At 43.3% G+C, this 24,898-nt stretch overlaps 1 protein-coding gene across 1 annotated transcript in view; it reads right to left on the bottom strand.

The window, feature by feature from the left end:
• LOC114434642 (contactin-associated protein-like 4) overlaps window positions 1–24,898 on the bottom strand; it is a 92,109-nt gene that overhangs the window by 53,282 nt on the left and 13,929 nt on the right. The window contains exons 2-3 of the mRNA XM_028403968.1: window positions 24,350–24,460; window positions 1,991–2,184 (exon numbers count right to left, since the gene is read on the bottom strand). Coding sequence (XP_028259769.1) covers window positions 1,991–2,184; window positions 24,350–24,460 — 305 coding nt within the window. The remainder of the gene's footprint in view (window positions 1–1,990; window positions 2,185–24,349; window positions 24,461–24,898) is intronic.

Raw genomic sequence — 24,898 nt, 5'->3', positions numbered from 1 at the left:
CAACAGGCGGTCTAACAGCAGCAGCCTCCGTCAGCAGAGGTTAAACTGTTCGACAGCAGCTTCATGCCATCAACAGAACCTGGCCCTGGTCCCTTTCATTGTTTCATCCATTATTAATGCAGAGTGAAAGGCTGCTGCTGAGCAGGCATGCAGCTGCAGGCAGTCCCCACACGAAATTATGTCTATGACAATGAGGCCAAGTGTATTTTAACTGCAGAGAACTGGGCAGTGTGAGCTCCTCTCAAACTATTAGACTGAATTTACCGTATTTTCACGACCATAAGGCGCACCTAAAAGTCTAACATTTTCTCAAAAGTCGGCCCTGCGCCTTATAATACGGTGCGCCTTGTGTATGGGTTGAGTACCAGACACGGGGACATGATACGTAAAGTACGTACGCTGGCAGCAAATCACCAATCAGCTGAACGCTACGTCATATGTACACTACGCACGCTAGCAGCGATGAACCAATCAGATGGATACTACGTAACACACCGGTGCTACGGTACTGGCGCAGCAACTTCCAGCGGATTACAGCTTCCGCCTTATGCAGTGACAACATTGCCAGCAAAAACATCCAGCCCAGCCACATCACCAACATGGATGAAGTCCACCTCACTTTCGACATCCCCGTGAACCAAACTGTGGAGAGAATGGGGACCAGCACGGTATCAATACGGACTGTAGTGGTGGACTGGATGGTAATGGACAGAAACTTCCGCCTATGGAAGAGAAAGACTCTGCCTAAAGAAATGTTTCCAGCAGGAGTCTTTGTTAAGGAGAAATGAGGAGACGAAGAGTGGCTCAGGGAAGTTTATGTAAAGAGACCGGATGGTTTTTTTCACGCATCACCCTCGCTGCTGATCCGTGACTCCGCGTACGCCCGTCTCACCGCTGGTGTAAAAATACAGGCGAAGCAGATGAATTCATAGCTTGCCGTAATCCCGGGAGGGTTAACAAAGAACTCCAACCGCTGGACATCGGCGTAAACAGGGCGTTCAAAGTAAAGTTGCGAGCGGTGTGGGAGCGATGGATGGCGGACAGCGAGCACAGCTTTACTGCGAGGCAGCGCCGGGCGAGTTACGTCAGTTATGTGAATGGATTGTGGACGCATGGGCTCATGTTTCTGCAGTGACTGTTGTTCGAGCTTTTGTGAAAGCCGGCGTAATTTCAGAACAGCCAGCCGGCAACGACAGTGACTCTGACAGCGATGAGAGGGAAGCTGGTATGCAAGCACTGGCACAGTTGTTTTATTCTGACGCTGAAGATGAGGACTTTGATGGGTTTGCGGGAGAGGATTGATTAAAATGTGATTGTATTGTACATAGCTGTAATAAATTTCGACTTAACTCTATGTTTTTGTCCCGTTACCTTTTTATTTACGTACTGGTATGTTTTAGTGTAGCATGCGTCTTAGCGTCTCAGTGACTGTTGTCCGAGCTTTTGTGAAAGCCGGCATAATTTCAGAGCAATAATGAATTAGGAATCACTGTGGTGCAATTTATATCCAAAGATGGTCTTTATTTGTTAATAAAGTGTAAAGATAAAGTTGGAATCACAACAGGCATTCAGCAGCAGCCACTGTTCTGCCCATAGAAACACACACGCTGTTTCTCTGTCGCTGCCACCGTCGAGAGAGCGGCTGCACCGGCTCCTCGCTGATATCCAGCCGGTTTTTACTGAATTTACATACTGGTATGTTTTAGCGTAACCTGCGCCTTATAGTACGGTGCGCCTTGTGTATGCGCTGAGGACAGAAATAGACCGTGTAACTGACACTGCGCCTTATAATGCGGTGCGCCTTATGGTCGTGAAAATACGGTATGTATAAAACAGAATTTGAGTCAAATTTCTCTACATACTCTGAATCAGTTGGGGGAGCTGCACAACTTAAATATCCAAACATTGTTTTTATGTATTTATTTTACAGTATGTTTGATCTAAAGGATCCAAAATGTATTGATACCCAGTAAAACAAAAAAAACATTACCCCCAAGCTGTCTTCCTGCCGGTGTTGTCTCCAGTTGTGTCCTGTGTCGCTGAACATCAACAGGTAGGACGTCAGCCAGTCAGAGCTGCCGTAGCGGCCCTGTGTGGCGACCGCGGTGATTTGGGTTCGCCTCCCCAGGTCCACCTCCAGCCACTGGTATCTGTCCGAGCTGAGAGGAGACCAACCGCCAGCTCCTGCACACGGGACCGAGACAAAAAGGTTTAACGACAGAAATATTCATGTGATAATTCAGTCGTTTTTGTAAAGTTGGTGGACACCACGCTGTTGGGTGTGTTTGCTGGCCTCCATTTTTCGGGGTCTCTGTCGAGCTCATTAAGCATTTGTACAGTCTGACGGATCAGTACAGGGTGATGAGGTCAGGACATACACGTTATTTTACCTCACAGAGCATCTTTCTTTCCGTTTCTGATGTTCTGCTATAAAACAATAAAAATGAACTGAGATAACTATAATAGTGCTTTTTAGGCCACGTTCACACCAAAGAAAGTCATTCCAGCTAGAGTAGGATTGAGCCCAGACAGCCTTTAAGCTGGATGCGTTCAGACCAAGCGGCAACCGTCAGGGCTCAAAGTTGAAGCCCATGCGGAAGTGTCAAAACTTGTAATTCATGCCGCAACTGCTGGGGGTTGGCTCCAAAAGCGAGTAATTTCCCATAGACTCCCATGTTAAAATGGCCGACTTCACGGCAGAAAAAAACATGTTTACAGCCTGGTACAAAAAACCACTCTGGTCTCAGATGATAGGTTCTCTTCTAGTGTCAATTGTAGGGGGGGTGAATTTTTTTACAACTCACTCGTTTTAATGGTATTCTGACTTGAAATTACGCATAATTATGGGCGTTGCCGCTTGAGTAACAGACAGTTGACGTATCACAGCGTGAGTTTCCTGCTTCCACGATCGCCCGCCCCCCTAAACCCCACTCGTGCTCCCCCTTTTTGTCCATATTTGGAGTTTTGGCAGACGTGACGCTGCCAACATGGACGCGGTCATCAACGTCCTGGAACCTCCCACTGAGCCTCAGAACGGCTCTTCAGAAACAAACGGGTGACGTCACGGAAGTTCTGTCCATAGTTTTTACTGTCAATGGTTCAGACCTATTTTCAAATCTGGCTAGCACACACCTGTGTCCGCACTCGATCCGGCTTCATCCAGCATGTTTGCTGTCCTCCAAACCACTAGGTGGTGCCTCATAATATACAGTCTGTTCACACCGCGGTAAGACCGCGTGTGCGCATGCGTCATGCGTTTTTTTTTTTTATCCCGTGTCGCGCCCTGTGAACCGGAAGTAGCACATTGCTAACCGGAAGTAGCATGCCGCTAGCCGGATTCGCTAGCCACATTTGCGTTCACACCTGAGCCACATTTGAGCCAATCATCAATCATTGATTTCAATCCGAAATCAAACTGAAATCAAACTGGATACAGCCGGATTCGAGGTGTTCACACTCAGAAAAAAACACATCTGGATTGATCTGGATGCAGCTGAATCCTGCTTAAGCCACATTTTTTTCCCCAGTGTGAACAGGGTATTAGAGTTAGGCTGGTTCCGGGTAACTCGCCAGTTGTTTATATGTGTCCTCTGAAGTGAGGAAACAGATGGCCGATTCAGAGGTGACAGAAAAAAGTTGCACAATTCCATCCATTAGATTTCAATCTGTGTGCAATGAAACTTTAAATTTGTGAATTTATAGTTTGGAGCATACCCTGCGTGTGGGGATTTTTAAGCTGGCCAATAATAAATGTCAGTTTTGATATGAATACAAAGTGCTTGTTTATACGTTTGAGTAATGTCCACAGATTAGTGTTTGCAGATGAGCAGAATGCCAAACAGAGGTGTGTTAGAAACATTACAGAACGCCGTGCGCTCTCTGCTTTTAAAGGAAAACATCGCAAAATGCAGCATAAATGTGCTTTTCTGAATTTAGGTCCTATGCTCACAGGCATGAACCTCTGCAGTGTGTAGAAACACTTCAGCTGCTTTCATGGTGATAAATAATAAATCCTCATAATCAAAGACATTAAGTGGGAAATATTTGGGTCACATACCCCTGAAGAGAAATAGATTACATGATGGAGCCCAGAATGTTATTTAAAGTGATCTGAGAATCTCACATGTCATGAAGCATTCTGCTTTTTAATGTGCTGGTCTGCTGAGACTGCTATTGGGTAACAACAATATGAGGGTTTTTTTAACCTTTATTCCTAATTTGAGGAGCATGATGATGATTTTGCGGGGTAACAGGCTCCAGTTTTGTCCTGTAACAGCTGTTTCAGCAGCTGGAGAGGACATCCTGGGATGAATGAGATGAACTCACACTGTGCTTATAATGTGGTCTGAAAGCAGCGAGTCCTACAGTGGAAACATCTGAAATATCAACACTGATTTTAGGAAGCAGGAAACTGGAACAGCATTGAACACACTTATACACACTTATAAATCCTCACAGAGAGTAGTATGAAGCTATGTCTAGCTATGTAAGTACTGTGTGGTTTTTATCTGTAAGTGAAAAAGTTTGATTTTTAAGCTTTGTCAGCTTGCCATTTACAAACCATATGAAAGTATTGCACCTTTATGATGTGATGTTTTGTGACTGGTGGTGCCCGATTTATGACTATTCTGACCTCTATCAGCTGTGTCAACCACAAAAATGAATGCCATGATGAGTGGGCCTGCAACCATTTAAAAAAATGACACCTACTTTAAATAAATGACACATTTTCACAGCCTGTCCATGCCAGAAAACCATAGCATAACAATATTTCAGTCCTTGAAAACAGCACATGTGCATATTTCTCTGGCTGCATGGTTCATGGGGGACTTGTTGCAATGGTAGCTGATTTTTGCCTGTGTTTAGGTAACATCAGGCTAGGGCTGCAACAGTTACTCGAGTATTATTCAAGGGCAAAATGCATCGACAACTAATGTAGTACTCGATGACTCATTAGTGACGTCATTGGGGGTGATTTTCTCGTGGCGTAGCGGGATGATCAGTGTTTTGGGCGTAAGAGGCCCCGGGTTCGAAACGCTGATGAGCCACACACGCGCGGTTTTGGCGCCGGGCATGGAGGCGATCGCGGGCTGAAGCAATGACACTGCACTGCTCCAAAGCAGGTATCTATGGAAAAACTATGACATTTACGCATGATCCGAGTAATCGCAAAAATAATCGGCGAGTATCCAAGTATCAAAATACTCGTTTGTTGCAGCCCTACATCAGGCAATGCATTTATATATTGTGTTAGCATCAAGGTAATCATGGTTCTTATCTGGCAGGTGTATTATCAACCAAATGTGGCACTTTTTTCATTAGGGCGTGTTGCAGTTTTTAACCATATGATCTGCCCCTAGAGGCTATGGAGGGAACTGCAGTTTTTGACGCTCCATGTCCTTACGGCCCCTGAGGTTCCTGCCTGTTGTCTACAGGTATAAGGACTGATAGAAGTGAAGGTGTAGTTTGTGGTGTGCTTCATAGAGTCAGTTTTTATATGGAGGCAGCATTTTAGTGAAATCTAACCTGAAAGGTTTCAGATTTTATCAACAAATAACGATGTGAAAGTTGCAGATTTTTGCCAGCTCTTTTTAAAAGGAATAGATGATTAAAGTGACTTCACAGATTTTCACATCTCCAGGCATCAAAAAGATCTGCTCCCTGATGGAAAGGTTCACAGAGATTGTAGTAAACACCGTTCTCTGGCAATAAAAATGATGGAAAGTATGCTAATGTTAAAAACACTGCATATATGCAGTTTTTTTTAACTCGAACTTTCTTTTGCTACTGGATGAGTCCTCTTTGTGTGCAGACAAACATGCACTTGTTGGTGATGCTGATGTGTGAGGACATGCTGCTTCATGCCAGTTAGTGTCCTCAAGTGTTCTAATTTAATATCTTGGCACAGACAAGTTGTGTGTGGTATTTAAAACTGATGCCTCAGCAGAAAAGCCGAGCTAGAGTCACAAAATGCTCCATTTGAAGGCCTGACTTTTTTTAGATTAATCTCAATGAGTTGTCCGATTTTAAACAAGAAACGTTCCAAGAATAATAAGCCCCTCAGGATTTACGCACTCAGACGATGCATTTGTTTGCTGAACCTGTTGCAGAGGCTCTGTGGGGGGGAGGAGGTGGGTGCAGGGCCAGGAAGCAGAGCACAGGGAGGCACTGACAGACACATATACACAGTTGTGCCTTAATATAGTTGCTAACCTTTGCAGACACATTTCCAAAAAAAATAAAAAAAATCACCCAGCTGCAATTTCACTTCTACTTTGGATGCTGCTGGCATCTCTGACTCAAAGGAGTGTGTGTTACTGTGAGCATCACACACTCTTTACTGTGAGTGTGTGAATGAGAAGGAGAGAGAGAGAGAGAGAGCAGGAGGAGCTCTGGCCAGACCTGATTATGAAGAAACATTGGAGGTGATGGAAAAGGCTGCTACAAGATAACGACACTTGGAATACTGAGAGGAAAGAGAGTGTGTGTGTGTGTGTGTGTGTGTGTGTGTGTGTGTGTGTGTGCACGCATGAAACAAGTGCTGAGTCAGCACAAAGCAAATCCATGGTGCCCAAGCACCAGATGGAAGTATTTTTCCCCCCACAGAGCGCGCACACACACACACACACACACTCACGCCTGATAAAACAGCCAGCCCAAAGAGCACTCGAGACTGTGTTGCCAAGGTGATGTCATGCTGATATAATGACAATACAAATCAATACTGCACACACTTCAGACAAGTGGACACACACTAGCTTCTCATGGCATCAATTATAAAGCCTCTTTGTTTTTGAATAGTGCAGTAAATCAACCCACCATGAACTCCATTAACATGGTTCCACATAACGTGCTGCTGGACTCGTAGAACTGTGGAGTCGGGCGGCGGGCGGTACGAAAGTGTCAATTAGTTTGATGTAGAGTGAAATAATAAGAAACAAAGAACGTCCGCCCGGCTTCAGGCTGTCAGTCTCTGCTGTGCATACGTTGTTAGCAATAAACTTTCCTCTGAGAAAATACGCCAGTAATACCTATTATCATTTTGTTCAATTTGCTCCTTTTGTCCTATATATGTTATATTTTGATATACAGGCACAGCGGCAAAAAGGGCACCGTTTTTTTTAGGGTTTAATGTCATGAATGTGTGTGGTTTAAGACAAACTATGATCTTTAAACCTCTAAACCTGTTTTTAACCCTCCTAAAACGGAGCTTTTACTGGCAGCAGTGCTGTTTAAAACTACCGTAGCTCTGGTTATGTTCACACTATTGATCTATATTACATTCAGTACGGTAATGAGCACAATGCGTGTGTGCCAGGGGCGGGAGTTTTGTGGAGCATAGGAGAGTTGATGTAAGACAGTTTGAGTTTAATCTTTGTAATCTCTTGTTGTCTTGTTGCTGAACATTTATAGTTGTTTATAAAGAGAAATTAGATGAAAATTCAAATCCGTTTTTTTACTTTTCTTGTTATTACACACAGTTCTGAACATTTAGAACATAATAACACATATGTGGCAGCTTTTGAAGGTTATATTTAATCTGTCAAGAAAAACAGGTCAAATAATTAATACAAAGAACATTTTCTGACAGAATCATTAAAAAAAAGAAGCGAACTGTTATCGTTATAGTGGTGAAAGGGTTAAACACCTGGCCAAACTTTGACAACAATTGTTTTAATTTATTTTATGATCAGGCAAAGTTCCAAAATAACATACGAGCAGCTTAAAATACACATAAAGCGAGCGTTTTACAACATTTTCTCTCTGCCTTTTGGTGTTAGTGGGAAAAATTGGAATATTTTTCAGATCAGCCGAACAGTGAATTTCTGTGCACTGATCTACTTTCACTCTTTTTTCCTACAAACTCCTGTTTGTGCAAACAGACGGTGACCTGGCAGCATCAGCATGGGATGAGGTTAAGCGTCGCCCTGTTCTAACTTTTGTGTTGCTGCCATCAAATTCCACATGAGCTAACATTTTCTATCAAATGGTAAAAATCTCTCAGTTTATTTACATTTCACACAGCGTCACAACTTTGTTTTGGACGTGCTGTTGTATTTTTATCTTCACTTTTTTTTCCTCTATAGGTGTGGAAGGAAAAATCCTGCTCCATGACTGAGGTTCTTTCTTCTCCCCCTTGCTGTGCTTCCAGTGCTCATTAGGGCAGTGGCTAAAGGCCAGAGCTAATAAGTACCTCAGTAACAGACATGGACGCTGACAGCACAACAGCAGAGAGCAGACACACTGACCTTTACTCATTACAGCTGGATGGGAGAGGAAAGAAACCATGAATACAGACAAAGGAAAGGAAGAGTGAGGGAGGAAGGCAGATGAACCGACTGCAAAGAAGGTGGAGGTGAGAAACAGAGAGAGGGAGGCTGATGCTGCTGCTCATCATCGACAGCAGGAGAAATCAAAGACAAGCACGCACACGTCAAATCCATGTGCAAAAGATGATTCACCAAATCCCACTTGTTAGTCACACGTTGTTTGATCAACAAAACAATATTTTCTGTCAGGCACGCCTGTCACTCCTGATCCACTAATCTGCTTGTTTCTCTGCCTAACCGCCCCGTAATTACACCCAATGGATTTTCACTGTAAAGGTAATTGAAGTCAAAGACACACAGGGAGCTTTGCAATGCTGCTCTGATGGACATTTAAATTACCATGTTTCAATAATCAGGAGAGAGCACAACTTTGGAGGAGAGAAGCAGGTGGTCCACCAAAGTTGGAAATGTTGGAAAGATGGTCATCAATCAAGAGAAAAGTGTGTGGACAGTAACCCCCACATTTAATACCATTCAGGCACTGAGCCTGTTAAGTGTGGAAATGATTAAAAACAAGCTCAAAGTGATGGTTAAAGTGTGGCACCAGTTTTATGTAAACCTGCAGCGTATGTAAACCCACACACTTAACTTAATGAATGAATAAGCAGGCTCATAAATAACACACACTTCCTGTGAGAGTACTGGGCTAATCATAGAATCTGTCTAACAAGCTTTAGAGTGTGTTCTGTAAGGATGTGTGTGTGTGTGTGTGTGTGTGTGTGTGTGTAAGTCGATAAAAAACAATTGGGCAGCTGAAGTCAATGCAGCTTTCATGAGTACAAGGCTGCTGAGCTGAAACCAATGTTAAAATCAGGCTAAATTGCAGAGTTTACTTTAAAGTGTTAAGAAATTAAAATATTCATCTGAACAGATTTTCATATTAAAAGGTCAACGCTGTGCTAATCCGCCGAGGATACGCCCAGTTTGTCTCCAACAAAAAATGAGAACGTTCCAAATAAGTAAATATGTGTCATTGCTGCTATAATCATACACGGGTTTATTTGGGCTAGCCTGAAAGCATCAAAGGGAATGTTATTTTGGATGCCTCCTCCTGGCTCAGTGTGAGGATACAGGCCAAGGATGTGTGGCATCAGTGAAGGATTATGACTTTTTTATGGCAGCAGGAGTGGGAGAGTCGGTGCAGAAACTCGCACATAACAAGTTGAGTTCCCACAGCAGCGGCTTTGTGCCCATCAGAAACTCCCAGTGTTTTACAAGTGTCCTTGAGTAACTCCGAGTAAGAACACCGCATCAGTTTAAATCCCAATAAGATCCTGCATTAGCTGGGAAACCTCCACACATCACTGGGATTAGCTAAAAAATGTGGAGCAGATTTTATGAATCAGCATATGGTTTCCTTCTATAATATTTTGTTACATACGAGGAAAAGCGCAGAAATCTGACACCTGGATCAGGCTTGTGGACCTTCAACTTTAAGCCACTAAACTTTTATAATCCCATGTGTAGCACTATATGAGTAATATTCATGCTTTATTTTATCACGATACATGATGCATCCATCCATCCTCTTAAACTGTTTAAGCCTTTGTCTCGGCTTTTTCTTTGTCTTCGTCTTCTACTTTGGGCTGGGTGAATGGGTGGCCGTCTTACACACACCTCCGACACATCTTTTATATTCCATTTCGTGTTTTATTTTCAAAGCTGAACAAAAGGTCTTAATAAATACAAAGTAATTTAACTCAAATGAAAACCACTCAAAACAAATAAATAACGCTTAGCCAAAGGTGGTCAAGAAACTGTTTGCCACCTTCTTCCACCCCCCTGGCTCACTCCAAACATTTCCATTCATAAAAATCCTGGCGCTGCCCTTATGACGTCACCTCCACTTCCCGTAAAACCCTTACTAAACATAAATGTAGATTTGTTATGTGTATCAAAATAATAATAATGGCACAGCTTTCAAATATACTAAATAACCCAAAACAATATTGTACAGTGCCAAATAATCAAAAAATGGCTACAACATTCCGGCCCCTAATTCTTGTACAACAAGTAATTACATTACATTCTATAAGTAGCCATTTCATCAACTTAAAAAAGGCTCCATCTTAGATGCCTATTGAAATCTTCCTCAAAAACAAAGGTTCCAAACGTCAACAAATGTCTTGTACTTGCAGAGTCAGAGGTTATACCATGACTCACAGAAGGCAAACATTTACAGCTGCCTTTACACTGCCTCCATAAGAAGGCAGATCTTACTAATGGGCTTCTCCAGTTCGCTTGTTTGTGTCTTGATACAAACACGCCGAACAAATCCTTTGGAATCTGCCATGACTTTTATGATGCGTCCAACTGTCCAAGAATTTCTTGGAGCAGAGCCATCTACGATAAGCACAATATCCCCCACAGCAAAATTCCTTTTAACTTTGTTCCATTTTTGCCGCTCCTGCAACATTGGAAGGTATTCTTGAATCCATCTTTTCCAGAATAGATCGGCAATGTACTGAACCTGCCTCCAGCGTCTCCGAATGTACAGGTCCTCCTTTCTGAACAGTCCAGGTGGCAGTATTGGTTTGCCTTTTAGCTGCAGTATGTGGTTGGGAGTTAAAGCTTCCATATCATTCGGATCATCTGAGGAGGGAGTGATTGGGCGATCATTCAGTATTGCCTCTACCTCACAAAGAATGGTCTGCAGAGATTCATCATCAAGTGTTTGCTGTTTTAACACTGAGTTTAACACTTTCTTGATTTCCTGCACTCCCACACGCCTCCATGATGGGCTCCATATGGTGGATTGAATGTCCATTTTATACCATCTAGTATTAAAATGTTTTGGATTTTGCTTTGATTTAGTTCTGAAATGGCCTGCTTTAACTCTCGATTTGAGCTGACGAAATTGGTTCCGTTATCAGATCGGATTTCCTTTACTTGGCCCCTGCGGCACACAAATCTTCTTATTGCACTTATGCAGGAATCTGTGTCAAGGGAATGTGCCACCTCCAGGTGAACTGCACGACAAACAAGGCAGGTGAACAATACTCCATATCTTTTGACAGTGCTCCTTCCTCTCTTTATTTCTATGGGTCCAAAATAGTCTAGGCCAACATTTGTAAACGGTGGAGAATCAGCTGATATTCTGTCAGCAGGGAGATCAGCCATTTTTTGTTCACCTGGTTTTTGTCGCTGTTGACACACCATACATTCTCTAATGATTCTTCTTGCTGCAGAGTTTGCGTGTGGGATCCAGTAACGCCGACGAAGGGTGGAAAGCATATGATTTCTTCCTCTATGGCTGACCTTTTGGTGGACATAGTGTAGAATGAGGTTTGACACATGACTTGCTTTTGGCAGTATAGCAGGATGCTTTGCTTCTTCAGGCAAGGCTGATTTGCTCAGCCTCCCACCCACTCTTAGCACTCCATCAGCAATAACTGGATCAAGTTTATATAGGTGGCTTGATTTTTTAACAGTTCCACTGCCCAGGGCGTCTATCTCATCTCCATAATGTTTTCTCTGGACAAAGCACACAATGGCCTCTTCCGCTATAGAGATGTCATCAGCTGAGAGCTGTGGGCTCTCCTTGTTATCTTTCTTTACACCTGCTAGGTTTCCACACTGTGTGTTTTTATCAAGCGGCAACCTTCGGGGCTCAAAGTGGAAGCCCATGCGGAAGTGTCAAAACTTGTAATTCACGCCGCAACAGCTGGGGGTTGGCTCCAAAAGCGAGTCATTTCCCATAGACTCCCATGTTAAAATGGCCGACTTCACAGCAGAAAAAAACATGTTTACAGCCTGGTACAAAAAACCACTCTGGTCTCAGATGATAGGTTCTCTGCTAGTGTCAATTGTAGGGGGGGTGAATTTTTTTACAATTCACTCGTTTCAATTGTATTCGGACTTAAAATTACGCCTAATTATGGGCGTTGCCGCTTGAGTGACAGACAGTTGACGTATCACAGTGTGAGTTTCCTGCTTCCACGATCGCCCGCCCCCTAAACCCCGCTCGTGCCCCCCCCCTCTTTGTCCATATTCGGAGTTTTAGTCGACGTGACGCTGCCAACATGGCGGCGGTCATCAACGTCCCGGAACCTCCCACTGATACTCAAAACGGCTCTTCAGAAACAAACGGGTGACGTCACGGAGGCTCTGTCCATAGTTTTTACTGTCAATGGTTTTTATCACTTTGTCTGTTCTGTGTTTGTAGTTGAAGCCTTTTCTTAAGCCTTAGCATCCAAGCCACAGCCCGTCTTAGCTTAGTCCAGCTGGAAAAGTATGTTAGCAGCTTAGTGGTAGGACATGTCTCTTGCTTCAACACAGCTGCACAAGACAGGAACCATCTTTTATCTTTGAGTCAGCATCTATATGGGCAGACACTTTACCATCCAAGACTACAGGCCACTGACAAGGAGGTTTACTAAGAAAATCAGGGCCACTGATCCAGCAAGAGTTTAGGAAAGGGCCCACCTTCATGCCCCGAGAGGCTGCATCTGCAGGATTCAGTTTGGTGTTAATGTGTCTCCACTGAGTGACACTAGAGAGAGCTGTAATAATGGACACTCTGTTGGCCACATAGGTTTTAAACCGTGTGGTTGTGTTTGCAATATACTTCAAAACAGTCATGCTGTCTGACCAGAAGACGGATTCACTCAGGTTAAGTTCCAGTTGAGTTGATAGCATTTTGTCTAAACGCACAGCCAAAACTGCAGCTGCAAGCTCCAACCGGGGTATAGTGACTTGTTTAAGTGGTGCCACTCTTGCCTTTCCAATGACGAAGGCAACACACACTTCCTGCTTGATATTTGACAGTCGAAGATATGACACAGCACCAAATCCACCGTCACTGGCATCACAAAAGTGATGCAGCTGTGCCACTGTTATTTCCCCAAAGGCTTTGGGCATGAAACAGCGACCTACACTGAATGAATCAAGCAGTTCTAAGTCCTCCATCCATCTCTTCCAAGTCTGCGCCATCTCCACTGGAATTGCTTCATCCCAACCAAATCTCATCTTACACAGGTTTTGCAAAATTTGCTTTGCAGTGAGAATGACTGGAGCTAAAAAACCCAAAGGATCAAATATGGAACTTACAGTAGACAGAATTCCACGCCTTGTCGCTGGCTTGTGTTTGCTTGTGATGCTGAAGGTGAAGACGTCCTGTTCAACATCCCACTGGACTCCCAAAGCTCTTTCCATAGGAAGGTGGTCCTGGGTGAGGTCCAGCGTCTTTGCTCCTTTAGCTCTGTTTTCCTCAGGAATCACAGACAGGACAGAACGATGATTGCAAACCCACTTATTGAGTACAAAGCCCCCTTTAGCACACACTTCAGTAAGTTGATGGTACAGGCATATGGCTTGTTGCACAGACTGTACAGACTTTAGACAATCATCAACATAAAAGTTCTGCCTGATTGTGTTTATGACATGCTCTGGATAGAGGCTCTCATTGTCACCGGCAGTTTTTAACAGAGCATATGAGGCACAGCTGGGAGAGGACACTGCTCCAAAAATGTGAACTAACATTCTGTGTTCAGTAAGGTCTCTAGAGATGTCACCATCAGGCCACCAGAGAAAGCGCAGATAATTTATGTCTTCCTCAGCCACTCTGACCTGGTGAAACATGCCTTTAATATCTGTCATAAGGGCTATAGGACCTTGACGAAAGCGAAGGAGCACTCCTAACAAGCTGTTTGTCAAATCTGGCCCCTGTAACAGCTCCTTGTTTAGAGATGTTCCAGCAAAGGTTGAGGCACAGTCATATACAACACGCAGTGTTTTCTTTTGGGGGTGATAGACCCCATGATGGGGGATGTACCACACCTTTCCATCTTCATGCTCCAGCTGATCAGGTGGTATAATCTCTGCATGGCCTTCAGCACAGACATTACTCATGAAGTCTTTGTATTCTTCAAAGAAAGGCAGATTTCTTTTAAATCTTTTCAACAGGTATTGCGCCCTCTGCTGGGCCACCTGTCTATTGTTGGGCATTCTTACTTCAGGGTTACGAAAGGGCAGCTTCAAATGGTAGTGGCCATCTTTGAGCTCTGCTGATGTAGACATTATGTCCATAAACTGCTTATCTTCTACAGACATCTCTGTGCGTTCATCACAGTGCTGCTCCACAAAGTCTTGGTTATACTGTCTTTGAAACATTTCTTCCAGGTTACTTATAGAGATCCTGTTGACTTGAACAGAAGTAACATCACTTTCGCTCTCTTCACTAAGAGTGAGTGGTCCATTGATGACCCACCCAAGACGAGTTAGCACAGCATAGGGTCCACTACCCTCACTGTTAACAATTCTTAAAGGTTCCAATGCCTTGGGTGCATTCACGCCAATAAGCAGCCCAATGCTTGCATCTATTGGCATTATTTCCACCTGATTCAGGTAAGGCCATTTTCTTACATCTTCCTCTTTAGGGATGTTTTCTTCTGTGACAGGAATTGACTTTTGTGAATAAACATCAGGGAGCCTAAGAAATGTGCTTTCTTTTAAAGCAGCTACTTCCAAACCAGAGACCCTATAGCTACCTACAGGTCCTTCTTGCCCCATGGTCTTGAGCAGTATTTCCACCTTTTTTCCAATTGCATTTAACTGCATCATTAGCGCCTCAGTGCAAAATGTTGCAGAGCTGCCTGGATCAAGAAAGGCATAAGTCTCCACAACTTTGTTTCCTTTTTCTAATTTTACTTTCACAGGCACAACCGACAATGCACATTCACTTATTCCGGCCCCGGTATGGCTCTCTGCATTTAAGGAAACCAGAGCACTGGACATGGATGCTTCCTTTGACTCCATCTTCACTTGGGACTGTCTTGGCGTTTCAATGTGCAGGACTGTTGGGTGATTCTTTTGGCAGGTCTGGCAGGACATACGCTGTGGACAGCTTTTACTCATGTGCCCTTTTTTTAAACAGCCAAAGCATAAACCATTGGTCTTAATGAATTGTATTTTTTCTTTATTGGACTTCTGTTGAAAGGCATTACACTTCTCCAGGAAGTGATCTTTGTTACAAAACAAGCAATAAGTTTGACAAACTATGGCAGACTCAAGATTTGACTGGTTATGGTCAAACTTGACTTTGTTACTGGGCTGCTCTGCCACTGGAGCTACAGATGTAGCAAAACTACTGCTTTTAGCTTTGTAAACTGGCTTTGTTGCTTTTGAGATTACCCTTTCTCTTGGGCACTCACCAAAGACAGGATCTAATGCAGCTCTCACTTGCTTTTCCAGGAACTCCAGAAGATCTTTAAGTTTTGCTCTGCGGTGACGCTTTTCGTTTAAGTTGCAAACCACCATCCTCCACTTATCACAAATCCTGAAAGGCAACTTAGACACAAGAATTCTCATGTTAGTTGAGTTTTCTAGCTCGTCAACAAATCCTGCTTCATCCATGGTGTTAAAGCAACTTCTCAGGAAGAATGTATAGGACCGTAAAGCTCCAACATCATCTGGTTTTACAACTGACCAATTCAGTGCTTTATCCACAAATGCAGATGTTATTTTGAATCTGTTACCAAAGTTCCATTCAAGCTGCTCCTTTGCCTTTTCATATCCAGTCTGTGGATTCATGTGCATGCAGCTCCGCACAAGATTTCTGGGCTGCCCAGTTGTAAATTGCTCTAAGTAACAAATCCTATCCTGCATATTGTCAGTTTTGGCTTCAACTCCTTGTTCAAATGCTTTAATGAAGGATCTAAACTGTAAAGGATCACCATCAAAGATGGGAATTTGAACACATGGAAGAAGTGCTAGTTTTTGCTGCTTTACAATCATTTCGGTTAACTCATTCTGCTTTCTCATCACTTCAGCAATAGCGCTGCTGCCAAAGTTAGTAGTGTCACCTAGAGTGTGAATTTGTGTGGTACTCTCTTCTGCTTTCAGCGGTAATGATTGAGGTGAAGTACTTGGTTGCAATGACAAGAGAGGTACTACAGGTGGCGACATTTTACTTGTTCTCTGAGTCTTTTGCGCTGTTGCAAGGGGTTTAAACTCAGTGGATGCTTCTGATGCGGCTGTAAATATACTGTCCAGTCCAATTTGAGTCCTGGAATCCTCCACATGTTCTTGCAGCGATGTGTAGACCTGCACCTTTGCATCGGCCACAGCCAGATCAGTCATTACTGCCAAAGCTTCCTTTCGTGCCTTTAACTGGGCTTCTTCGAGATCCAGAGCATGCTTCTTTTCCAGAGCTTCCGCCTGCGCTCTTAAAGTGGCTCTTTCCACCTCGGCTTGTATGCGCGCTGCAGATGCCTTAGACACTGTGCTTTTCTTGCTTGAGGCTGTACTGCTAGCAGAGCTCTTACTAGAAGTCCTGCTGGTTGCCTTGGCGGAAGGCTGATCAGCGGCCTTGCCCTTACATTCTGTTTCTCCGATTTGAGATATAGAATCCTGAGGCTCCACAGCATTTGAATCACCATCTGATGCTTCACCATTTTCATCCATCCAGATGTGAACCTTTTCCACAAACGCTTTAAAATGAAGCAATTTAGGTTCGTACCAATCACTGTGGTCCGCGTCTCTTTCATCTTCATTCAACAAACTTTGAACTGCAACTTGCAAATCCATAAATTGTTCCAAATAAGTATCAAACATCTGCATAGTTTCTTTGATTACATCTTTGGGTTGCCCAGCATCAATTAAAGCATCAATTTCATTTCTTTTTCGAGTGAGGAATCCGAGCTTCCCTCTGCGCGACTTAATCAAACTTAGGAGCTCCCGTTCCTTTTCCATTTCTTGCTCAGCGTCCTCATCCATATTATCTTCAAATTTCGATTTACTTAGTCTTTCATTGTTCATCAAAATAGTTTAATTTTACCACAGAGTTGCCGGTCCAACGAAATCCAAACGTCCAACATCCAATAATTACATGCCGCCAGGTGAAGCGTTCACTCACGCTGCGCGTCCTCTCCAACAATCCAGCTATTTCAGGGAAAACTCCAAAAAGTCCCAACAGTTCTTGACTTAGATGTCTCGGCTTTTTCTTTGTCTTCGTCTTCTACTTTGGGCTGGGTGAATGGGTGGCCGTCTTACACACACCTCCGACACATCTTTTATATTCCATTTCGTGTTTTATTTTCAAAGCTGAACAAAAGGTCTTAATAAATACAAAGTAATTTAACTCAAATGAAAACCACTCAAAACAAATAAATAACGCTTAGCCAAAGGTGGTCAAGAAACTGTTTGCCACCTTCTTCCACCCCCCTGGCTCACTCCAAACATTTCCATTCATAAAAATCCTGGCGCTGCCCTTATGACGTCACCTCCACTTCCCGTAAAACCCTTACTAAACATAAATGTAGATTTGTTATGTGTATCAAAATAATAATAATGGCACAGCTTTCAAATATACTAAATAACCCAAAACAATATTGTACAGTGCCAAATAATCAAAAAATGGCTACAACAGACTTCACTTCTCAACTTAGTGCAGCATAGCAGCATTAATTTTTTTGTACAATGCAAAGCTGAAAATAGACCTCACTCTGGCTGAACCAGATGTAGTTCTGCTAAAAGCAATAATTTCCAGTCTCTTAAAAATAAACAAACAAACAAAAACAAAAGAAGACCTACTTTGGTCTTCTTGGTTTCCCCATTCAGGGCAACAGTACTAAATCATGTAAAGACTTAAAACATTAGAGACGTGAAGATGACATGAGCAGATCAGGCTGCTCACCTCAGCTCTACTTATAATCAGCTTCAAAGCTGTTCAACATAACCCTGTGCAGGACTTATTAAATATGTCTCTTTATCTGCTTTCTACAGTTCAGACTTAGACTACTGCAGTTACACAAAAGCCACGATGTATAAGCTTGTTCTAGTAAAGAGAGTTTTAGATAATGGACCGTTAGAAAACGCTGTTTCTTTTCGCTGACAGCGTGTATGTAGTCAGTCACTTCCTGTACACACAGTGGCCTCACTGTAGATTCTGTCGATAAAACAGTTTCTGTGCACTTGCTCCCCGTTTGTCATTGAATATTTTACACTGAGTGCCCTGTAAATGTGGTGAATGTGTGTCAAACTCGCACTCCTACAGTGCACATTGATTAGAGGTCTGAGTTTTCTTCAAAAGATAAAATCCTCACTATGTTCCGTTCAGTGGCACGTTGCCACACAAAGAACAGCCATAGTACAGTACTGTATGTTCTGTAGATTCATGAGCCTGGGCCACAGAGACCATTCAAGCTTTTGTAGCACCACACAATAAGCTGGTCCCTCCTGGTGTTACACAAGAGCTATATCTCTACGAGGAGAATTAACTTGAGCCTTTGTCTCGGCTAATAAGTCAGTACATCCTGCACACCATTTACACCCTTTCTCTTCTAATTGCATTCTCCTCTGTGTTAGTGTCAGCTGGGAAATAGATGGCGACACAACTCTTTGTCAGGGCAATGGCTTCACAAGTGGGAGCAGATGTGCGAGCCAGATAGATGTAATGTTTGGTAAGCGCTGGTGCACAGTTGTTCCACCCAGTGGCAAGTGAAGGAAAGGTGAGAGAGGAAGACGTCAACAGGACCCATGGGGAAAAGGATACAAGCCATTACAAGAGGGGGGAAACCTCAGTAGCTCTGTTATTTTCAGGTCAAGATTTTTAAATGTGTCTGAGCTCGGGGGAATTGAAAGGTTTTTAAGCTGATTTAAAGCATGAGATAGTGACTGTGAATTTAAAGGAACAGCCTACGGTGTGTTTCTGACACATGCAGCTATATAAATGACTCAGCGCAGGAACAAATATACTACATGTGACCAAAAGGAAACGGACACAGTATACAACCTGCATATACTGCTGGTTTGGTTTTTACTTCATCGATCCATCCATCAATCTATACATTTTCTTCGACTTATGAAGGTGAAATGGTGGAAGCAGCCTAAGCAGGGAAACCCAGACCTCCCTCTTCCCAGCCACCCCACGCCAGGGTTTCCCAGGTCGGCTGACAAAAATAATCCCTCCAACACGTCCCGGGTCTGATCTGGGGCCTCATCTGGGGCCTCATCTTGGTTAAACACACCTCACAGCGAAGGTGCCCGTGGGGATTCTAACCAGAAGCCCGAACCATCTCAACTGGCTCCCCTCAATATGGAGGAGCAATAACTCAACACTGAGCTACTCCCAGATCCCTGACCCTTTCACCCTCTCTCTAAGACCAGAGACCAGCCACCTCTCTGTGGCTAACTGCAGCCTACAGCCTGATCATGAGGTGTGTATGCAGATGCTCTCTGAAACCCTTTATTTTCTTCTTCCTGATGCAACAGAACAAAATTCAAGTTTAGACATATCGAGCAGAGATAGTTTAGCAGCAGCAGCAGGAAATTGGGTGGTGGTTGGTGGCAAAGAGAAAAAAATGGCTTTTTTTAATGAGCTGTCAAGGATTAGCAACCCTGGCTATTTTCAGCAAACAGAGTGAGGGATGTAGAAGCAAAGATGAGAGGCTTTTAGCTGAATTTTGTCAAGGAATCAGGCAATATTTACCCATATAATTAGATTTATGGAGAGAGTGACTACCCGAGATTAAGAGGATTGGAGCGGAGGAGCTGTGGAATTTAACCAGATAAAGAGTGTAAGAGCAGCATTAAATGGGCACCTGGAGAGGCAGAGGTGGCACATAAACATCACACAAAGATCAATACCCGATTCCATGGTTCACTTCACACTTTTAATTCCAACCTACAGCCCCCTGCTAATATTACACCCCCCACCCCCACCCTTTTCCAAGCCTAAATTAGTACTTCCAGAAAAGGATTGTTGGGAACTGATGAAGTGTTCCAAGCCTATTTCCATATAATTACAGTGCAATTAACAGTAAGGCCTACTGAAGAACAGCAACCGTCTAGATGTTAAATACAGCCATTAACATTTGCCTATAAATGTTAAATGCTGTCATTAACATTTGGCTATAAGACTGAATGGAGTTATCTCAATGTTTTCCTGGCAGTCCAAATGGGGCAGAATTAAAATCACAATTAAAGAGACGTCCTGAAACAGAGCCCGGAGAGCTGAAGGTTCAACGATCAGAAGATCTCAAGGACACGCGTCTCTATTTTTAACATGGCCAGCACTCATTTCAGCTCTGAGTCTGTGCAGCCTGAAAATTAAACACAAGTATGCAGCCGGTTAATATGGATGGATCAGGATAAATCCTAATTTGGAGTGCCCCTCTTTTTTTAAAGCTCCAACAGCTCATAGTGAGTTCACTGACTCAATAAAGGCACAAGCAATTCTTCAAGTCACAGACCAAGACCTCCACTGGGACAGACTACAAGACAGTCAGAACAATGGCAACACAACATTCAATGCTACAGCCCTGCTTTGTTTTGTTTAGTCCCTCACCAGGCCCCTCTGCACAGACCTCAACCTGCTAGTTGGAGAAGAAAGTGAGCTCCATGCTGAAGGCAGTAGCAGCACAGTGCAGCACAGATCAGCTTATATAAAGAGCACCTGCTGCCAGAACATTAACCTGAGTGAACCTCAGAGCCTGGCTGCCACTGAGCAGAAGATTGGATATGTACAGCTAATGTAATGTTTTTCTGCATTATAAAGTTGAGGACAGCTCAGACAAACTCAGTCTGTGTTCATATTTTTTGCATCATAAACTCTGGTAAAATTAATCCAATCTGCTTCAATAGGTTTAGTGACTCATAATGCAAATAAGTCAGTATAAATGGACTTGCTTGTGCCCAGATGCACTTGCACTTTTTCTCTGGTTGCTTCCTTTGGCATAAATGCCAAGTCCAGGCTATAGTTTAGAAAGCATGGCTAAAACAGGTTAGGTGAGGGCACGTTGAGTGAATCTTGACACGGAAACTGCTTGAAAAAAGTCTGGTTCATAAGATCCTAGAAGAACCAAGCCTAAAACATCCATAAACTGCTATCTTGTCACAGTATGTTGATCAATGTGCTTGCCAGATTATCTAGTGATCCATTTAGAAAACTGCTGCCTGTCGACACACCCTTATTCTTTGAATGAGTGTGCTCCATGTAAGTGATCCCTTTTTCCCAGTAGAGTTTCTTCCCTCTTGTTCAGCATGAAGCCGAGAGTGGCTCTTTGGCCTTTGAATCGGAGCATTCTGCTTCTAGGACCCCTGCTGAGCTCAGTGTCTGTGCCTCTGAACCAGGGCTGATGATGTGAAAGTGTCAAAAACTGCACTTTCCCCTGTGGCCTCTGGGGACTGGCTCCAAACAAGAGTCATTCGCTGTAGGTAGAACTCCATTTTAAAAAGTCCAACTTAACAAACATGTTTACAGCCTGCTACAAAAACTGCCATTTATTTATGGGTACTCTGACTTCCTCCCATATTCTAAAGACGCACATGTTAGGCTAATGGGGGACTCTAAATGGGCCGACAGAGTGAAGGCGTGTGTGACTGATCATTTGTCTCTCTATGTTAGCCCTGAGACAGACTGACAACTTGTCCAGGGTGTAACTTGCCTTTCAGATGATTAATTGTGGGGAAAGTCTCCAACCATATTACAGATTAGAAATTGGAAAGATGAATGGGCTTTTTGGCTAGTGTGGCATCAACTTTCCATGCCAGGACATTTCCCAGTCCTCTTTGCATCAGTATGGTTTGTCTTTACACCATGCAGCATACTCTCTATATGGAGCAACAACAGCGGGGGTCTTGAAGGCTCTGTGGTGCAGAAATGGCATTTACAGGCCACCATGTGTGAGCAGTTCAACCGTTGCCGGTCCCCATATGGGCTGACCAGCCACCATGAGCTTAAATAGCAGCAGTCAGGGTCGAGGGGGCGTCTGTAACCTCTGAAGCCCAGATGGCTCCTCTGTTTCCAGCAAAGAGTTTAACTATATTGTGATAGACCCAACTTCTCAAGAAATCCACATTCTGCTGACACATTTTTCTCCATGATGATCAATTTATTCCTACAGTGATAGTAAGAGTGGCAGAAATCCCCGACGCCCTGATGATTCTCTGCTCAGCCACTGAGCTCTGTAAATGCTTCCTTACAAAGGCTCTGAAACAAGCCACACCAGCCCTCCACAAAGACTGCATCAGCATCCAGTGGAGAGCTCCCTCTAGATTTTTTACTGCAGCAGGTGAATCACAACTCAGTTTTATGCCCCAGTTGAGAGGAGGTGGCCCTGTACAAGGGTTTTGATGTAGTAGTGTAATATAATTCCAATGCATTTCTTTATACCGTGCATCTATCTATCTGAATCATTTTTGAATTTTTGTCTCTACAGAGAGACCACATTGGATGGTCACACTCAGCATCCTGCAGAAAGGCAGAGCCCCACAGAAAGCAGCACACATCAGAGTAAGATTCAGCCACGGGACATTGATTCTCCTCAGTTGGTTCCCACCGTTTCACCGGCCTGAAGGTGCTTCTTGACAGTTGATATCAACAACAGGCCAAGTGTATAAAGTTTGAAGCAACACAAGCCGAAACTTTTTTAGTCCAAACGCTCTCACTGTTCATGCTTTCAAAAAGAGCCGTGAAAAATGGAAAAGGTCACTGCTGTAAGGGGAAAAGGGTAGAGAAGAATGATAAGCATGCAGCTCCAGCAGACAGGAACCTCCCGTATCCAGACCTTTTGGACCAAATAGTTCTTCAAGTAACTCTCTCCTGACGGCTGAGACCTAGTGACAGTTTGGTGTTTATGCATCTTTTCTTCTGTGGTCATTAAATGCAGCTTTGCAGAATACATTTGATTTCTAAAAAGAGACGTCTGGATGTTTTAGAAAGTGACACACCCGCTGCCTCAAACTCTGTCCTCCTCACATAAATCATCAACTTGTTAAATTTGAGTTCAGTTCATGGTTTCTTAAAAAATTCTGTAGAAAATTGTGGAAGCCGAAGGAAAGATCAACAAACAGCAGCCCCCGGGGCCCATCTTTACAAACTGGTAAATATGGGCTCCATTGGGCCTCTATTGATAAGATGAGAAAGTTGCCCAATTTAGGGCATGATTGGTTTGAGCAACAGGCCTGCAAGGTGCCAGCTTCTGTGACAGTCCGGTGGCCTACAGCTCCACCCATGCTCTGCTTCATTGCTTGTATATGTATTAAGTTAGAGTTGGATTAACTGCCACAATAATGATGGTCAAGCCTCCCACAGAGACCTCAGAAATGTCCACAGCCACAGTATGTAGCACACCACGTACAGACAGAAAAATATGTAATCATCTACAACACTGTCTGGAGCTTGACACTCTTTCAACCTCTGGATAAAAGAAGATCTCACAATAGCAGAACTCTTTACAGACTACATACACAAATAACACACCCAAGCATGGAATACAGTACAGACATCACAAAAAACGCACACATTCCAACCTTTGTCTCATCACATATGGACGCTCTATAGTCACATCACAAGCCAGATTGTTCAATCCGGAGTTTTTAAGCTTTTGATTCAGATCTGATCACATTCTAAAGTGACTCAAGTCTGATTCAAAAACCTGATTGATTTGTGGATTGTGTGTCCATACAGACTAGAAAAAAAATCTCATTTGTCTCCTTCTGCCTCATATTACAACTCTATGTCTGCCCTTTAGCATCGCTGTTCAGTTATATGTTCACTTTAACTTATTTGTTTGAAGATTTAGGGACCCTCCACCAGGGCTTGACTCTGGCACCTGGGGTCTAATCCTGCCTCCAAAGCCACTTTTAAGACTTTTTTAATGCACATTGCAGAGGAGGAAGCTGGGTCTCAAACATTTAGCTGTACACTAACTTTACAGGTCAGTGGTTGGGAACAGAATTTTATGACTCATGGATCCACTCATGTGGAATTGGTCTGCAAATCAAATTGGTCAAGAAGGTCATGTTTATCCAAGTGAAATTGTTCTTGGCTTGCCAGAGAGAAAAGAAATGACCTCCTAAACTTTGTGAGTGAGCATTTCCAACAAGTCCAGCAAGGGAAGTCAAGGGATTTTACTGCTTTGTCAGATTAAGTCCGAGTGATGAATTCTGGGTAATAAAGCCACACTTTTATAACGTAAACCACCTCTAAGCCTGGATCAGCTTATTCATCACTTATGAAAACAGGTTTTAATTCGTCTTGTGCTGCTGGTGTGCAATAGCAATGAAGCACTCCTCACCTTCTCTCCTGTTGACCTTAGCATAGACCGGCCCATGACTGCTGGACAGCTGGGAGGAGCTTCTGAAGGACGACAGCGGCAGACTGGACACAAGCGGGCTGTCACACACCTCTGTCGACCAATCACAGAGCAGAAAGAAAACAATGTTTAGAATCAAGGATAGATTCATCGAACGAATAAACATTAATGTGTCAACATGTCAGTGTGTTATCTGAAGACACTTCTCCCCTAATTGAAAGGTTAAACCTGACGGATTGCTGAAAACAGATGTAGTTGTAGGCTGTTACAGATAATGGTTTATAAAAGGCAGCTGAAGGAAGAAGACAGCTTGGTTTCACTGGGAGGGGAAACCAGATGAGACCTTTTCATGCCTCATACACTCTGTGAATGTCAAGGACGAGAAGCTGAGTACAAATTTAATGTGAATTAGTGACTCATGAACAGCAAATAAATCAATGTTGCAGTGCGTAAAAAGATTGAAATGATTATTTTGAGGCAGTGTGTGATTATGATGTATGTACACAAAACACTGAGACACAAGCAAACGAC

The sequence above is a fragment of the Parambassis ranga genome, chromosome 4 (genome assembly GCF_900634625.1).
Source record: "Parambassis ranga chromosome 4, fParRan2.1, whole genome shotgun sequence".
Lineage (NCBI taxonomy): Eukaryota > Metazoa > Chordata > Actinopteri > Ambassidae > Parambassis > Parambassis ranga.
Note: the sequence above shows the minus strand (reverse complement) of the source record. Positions and strands in the feature narration are given on the sequence as shown.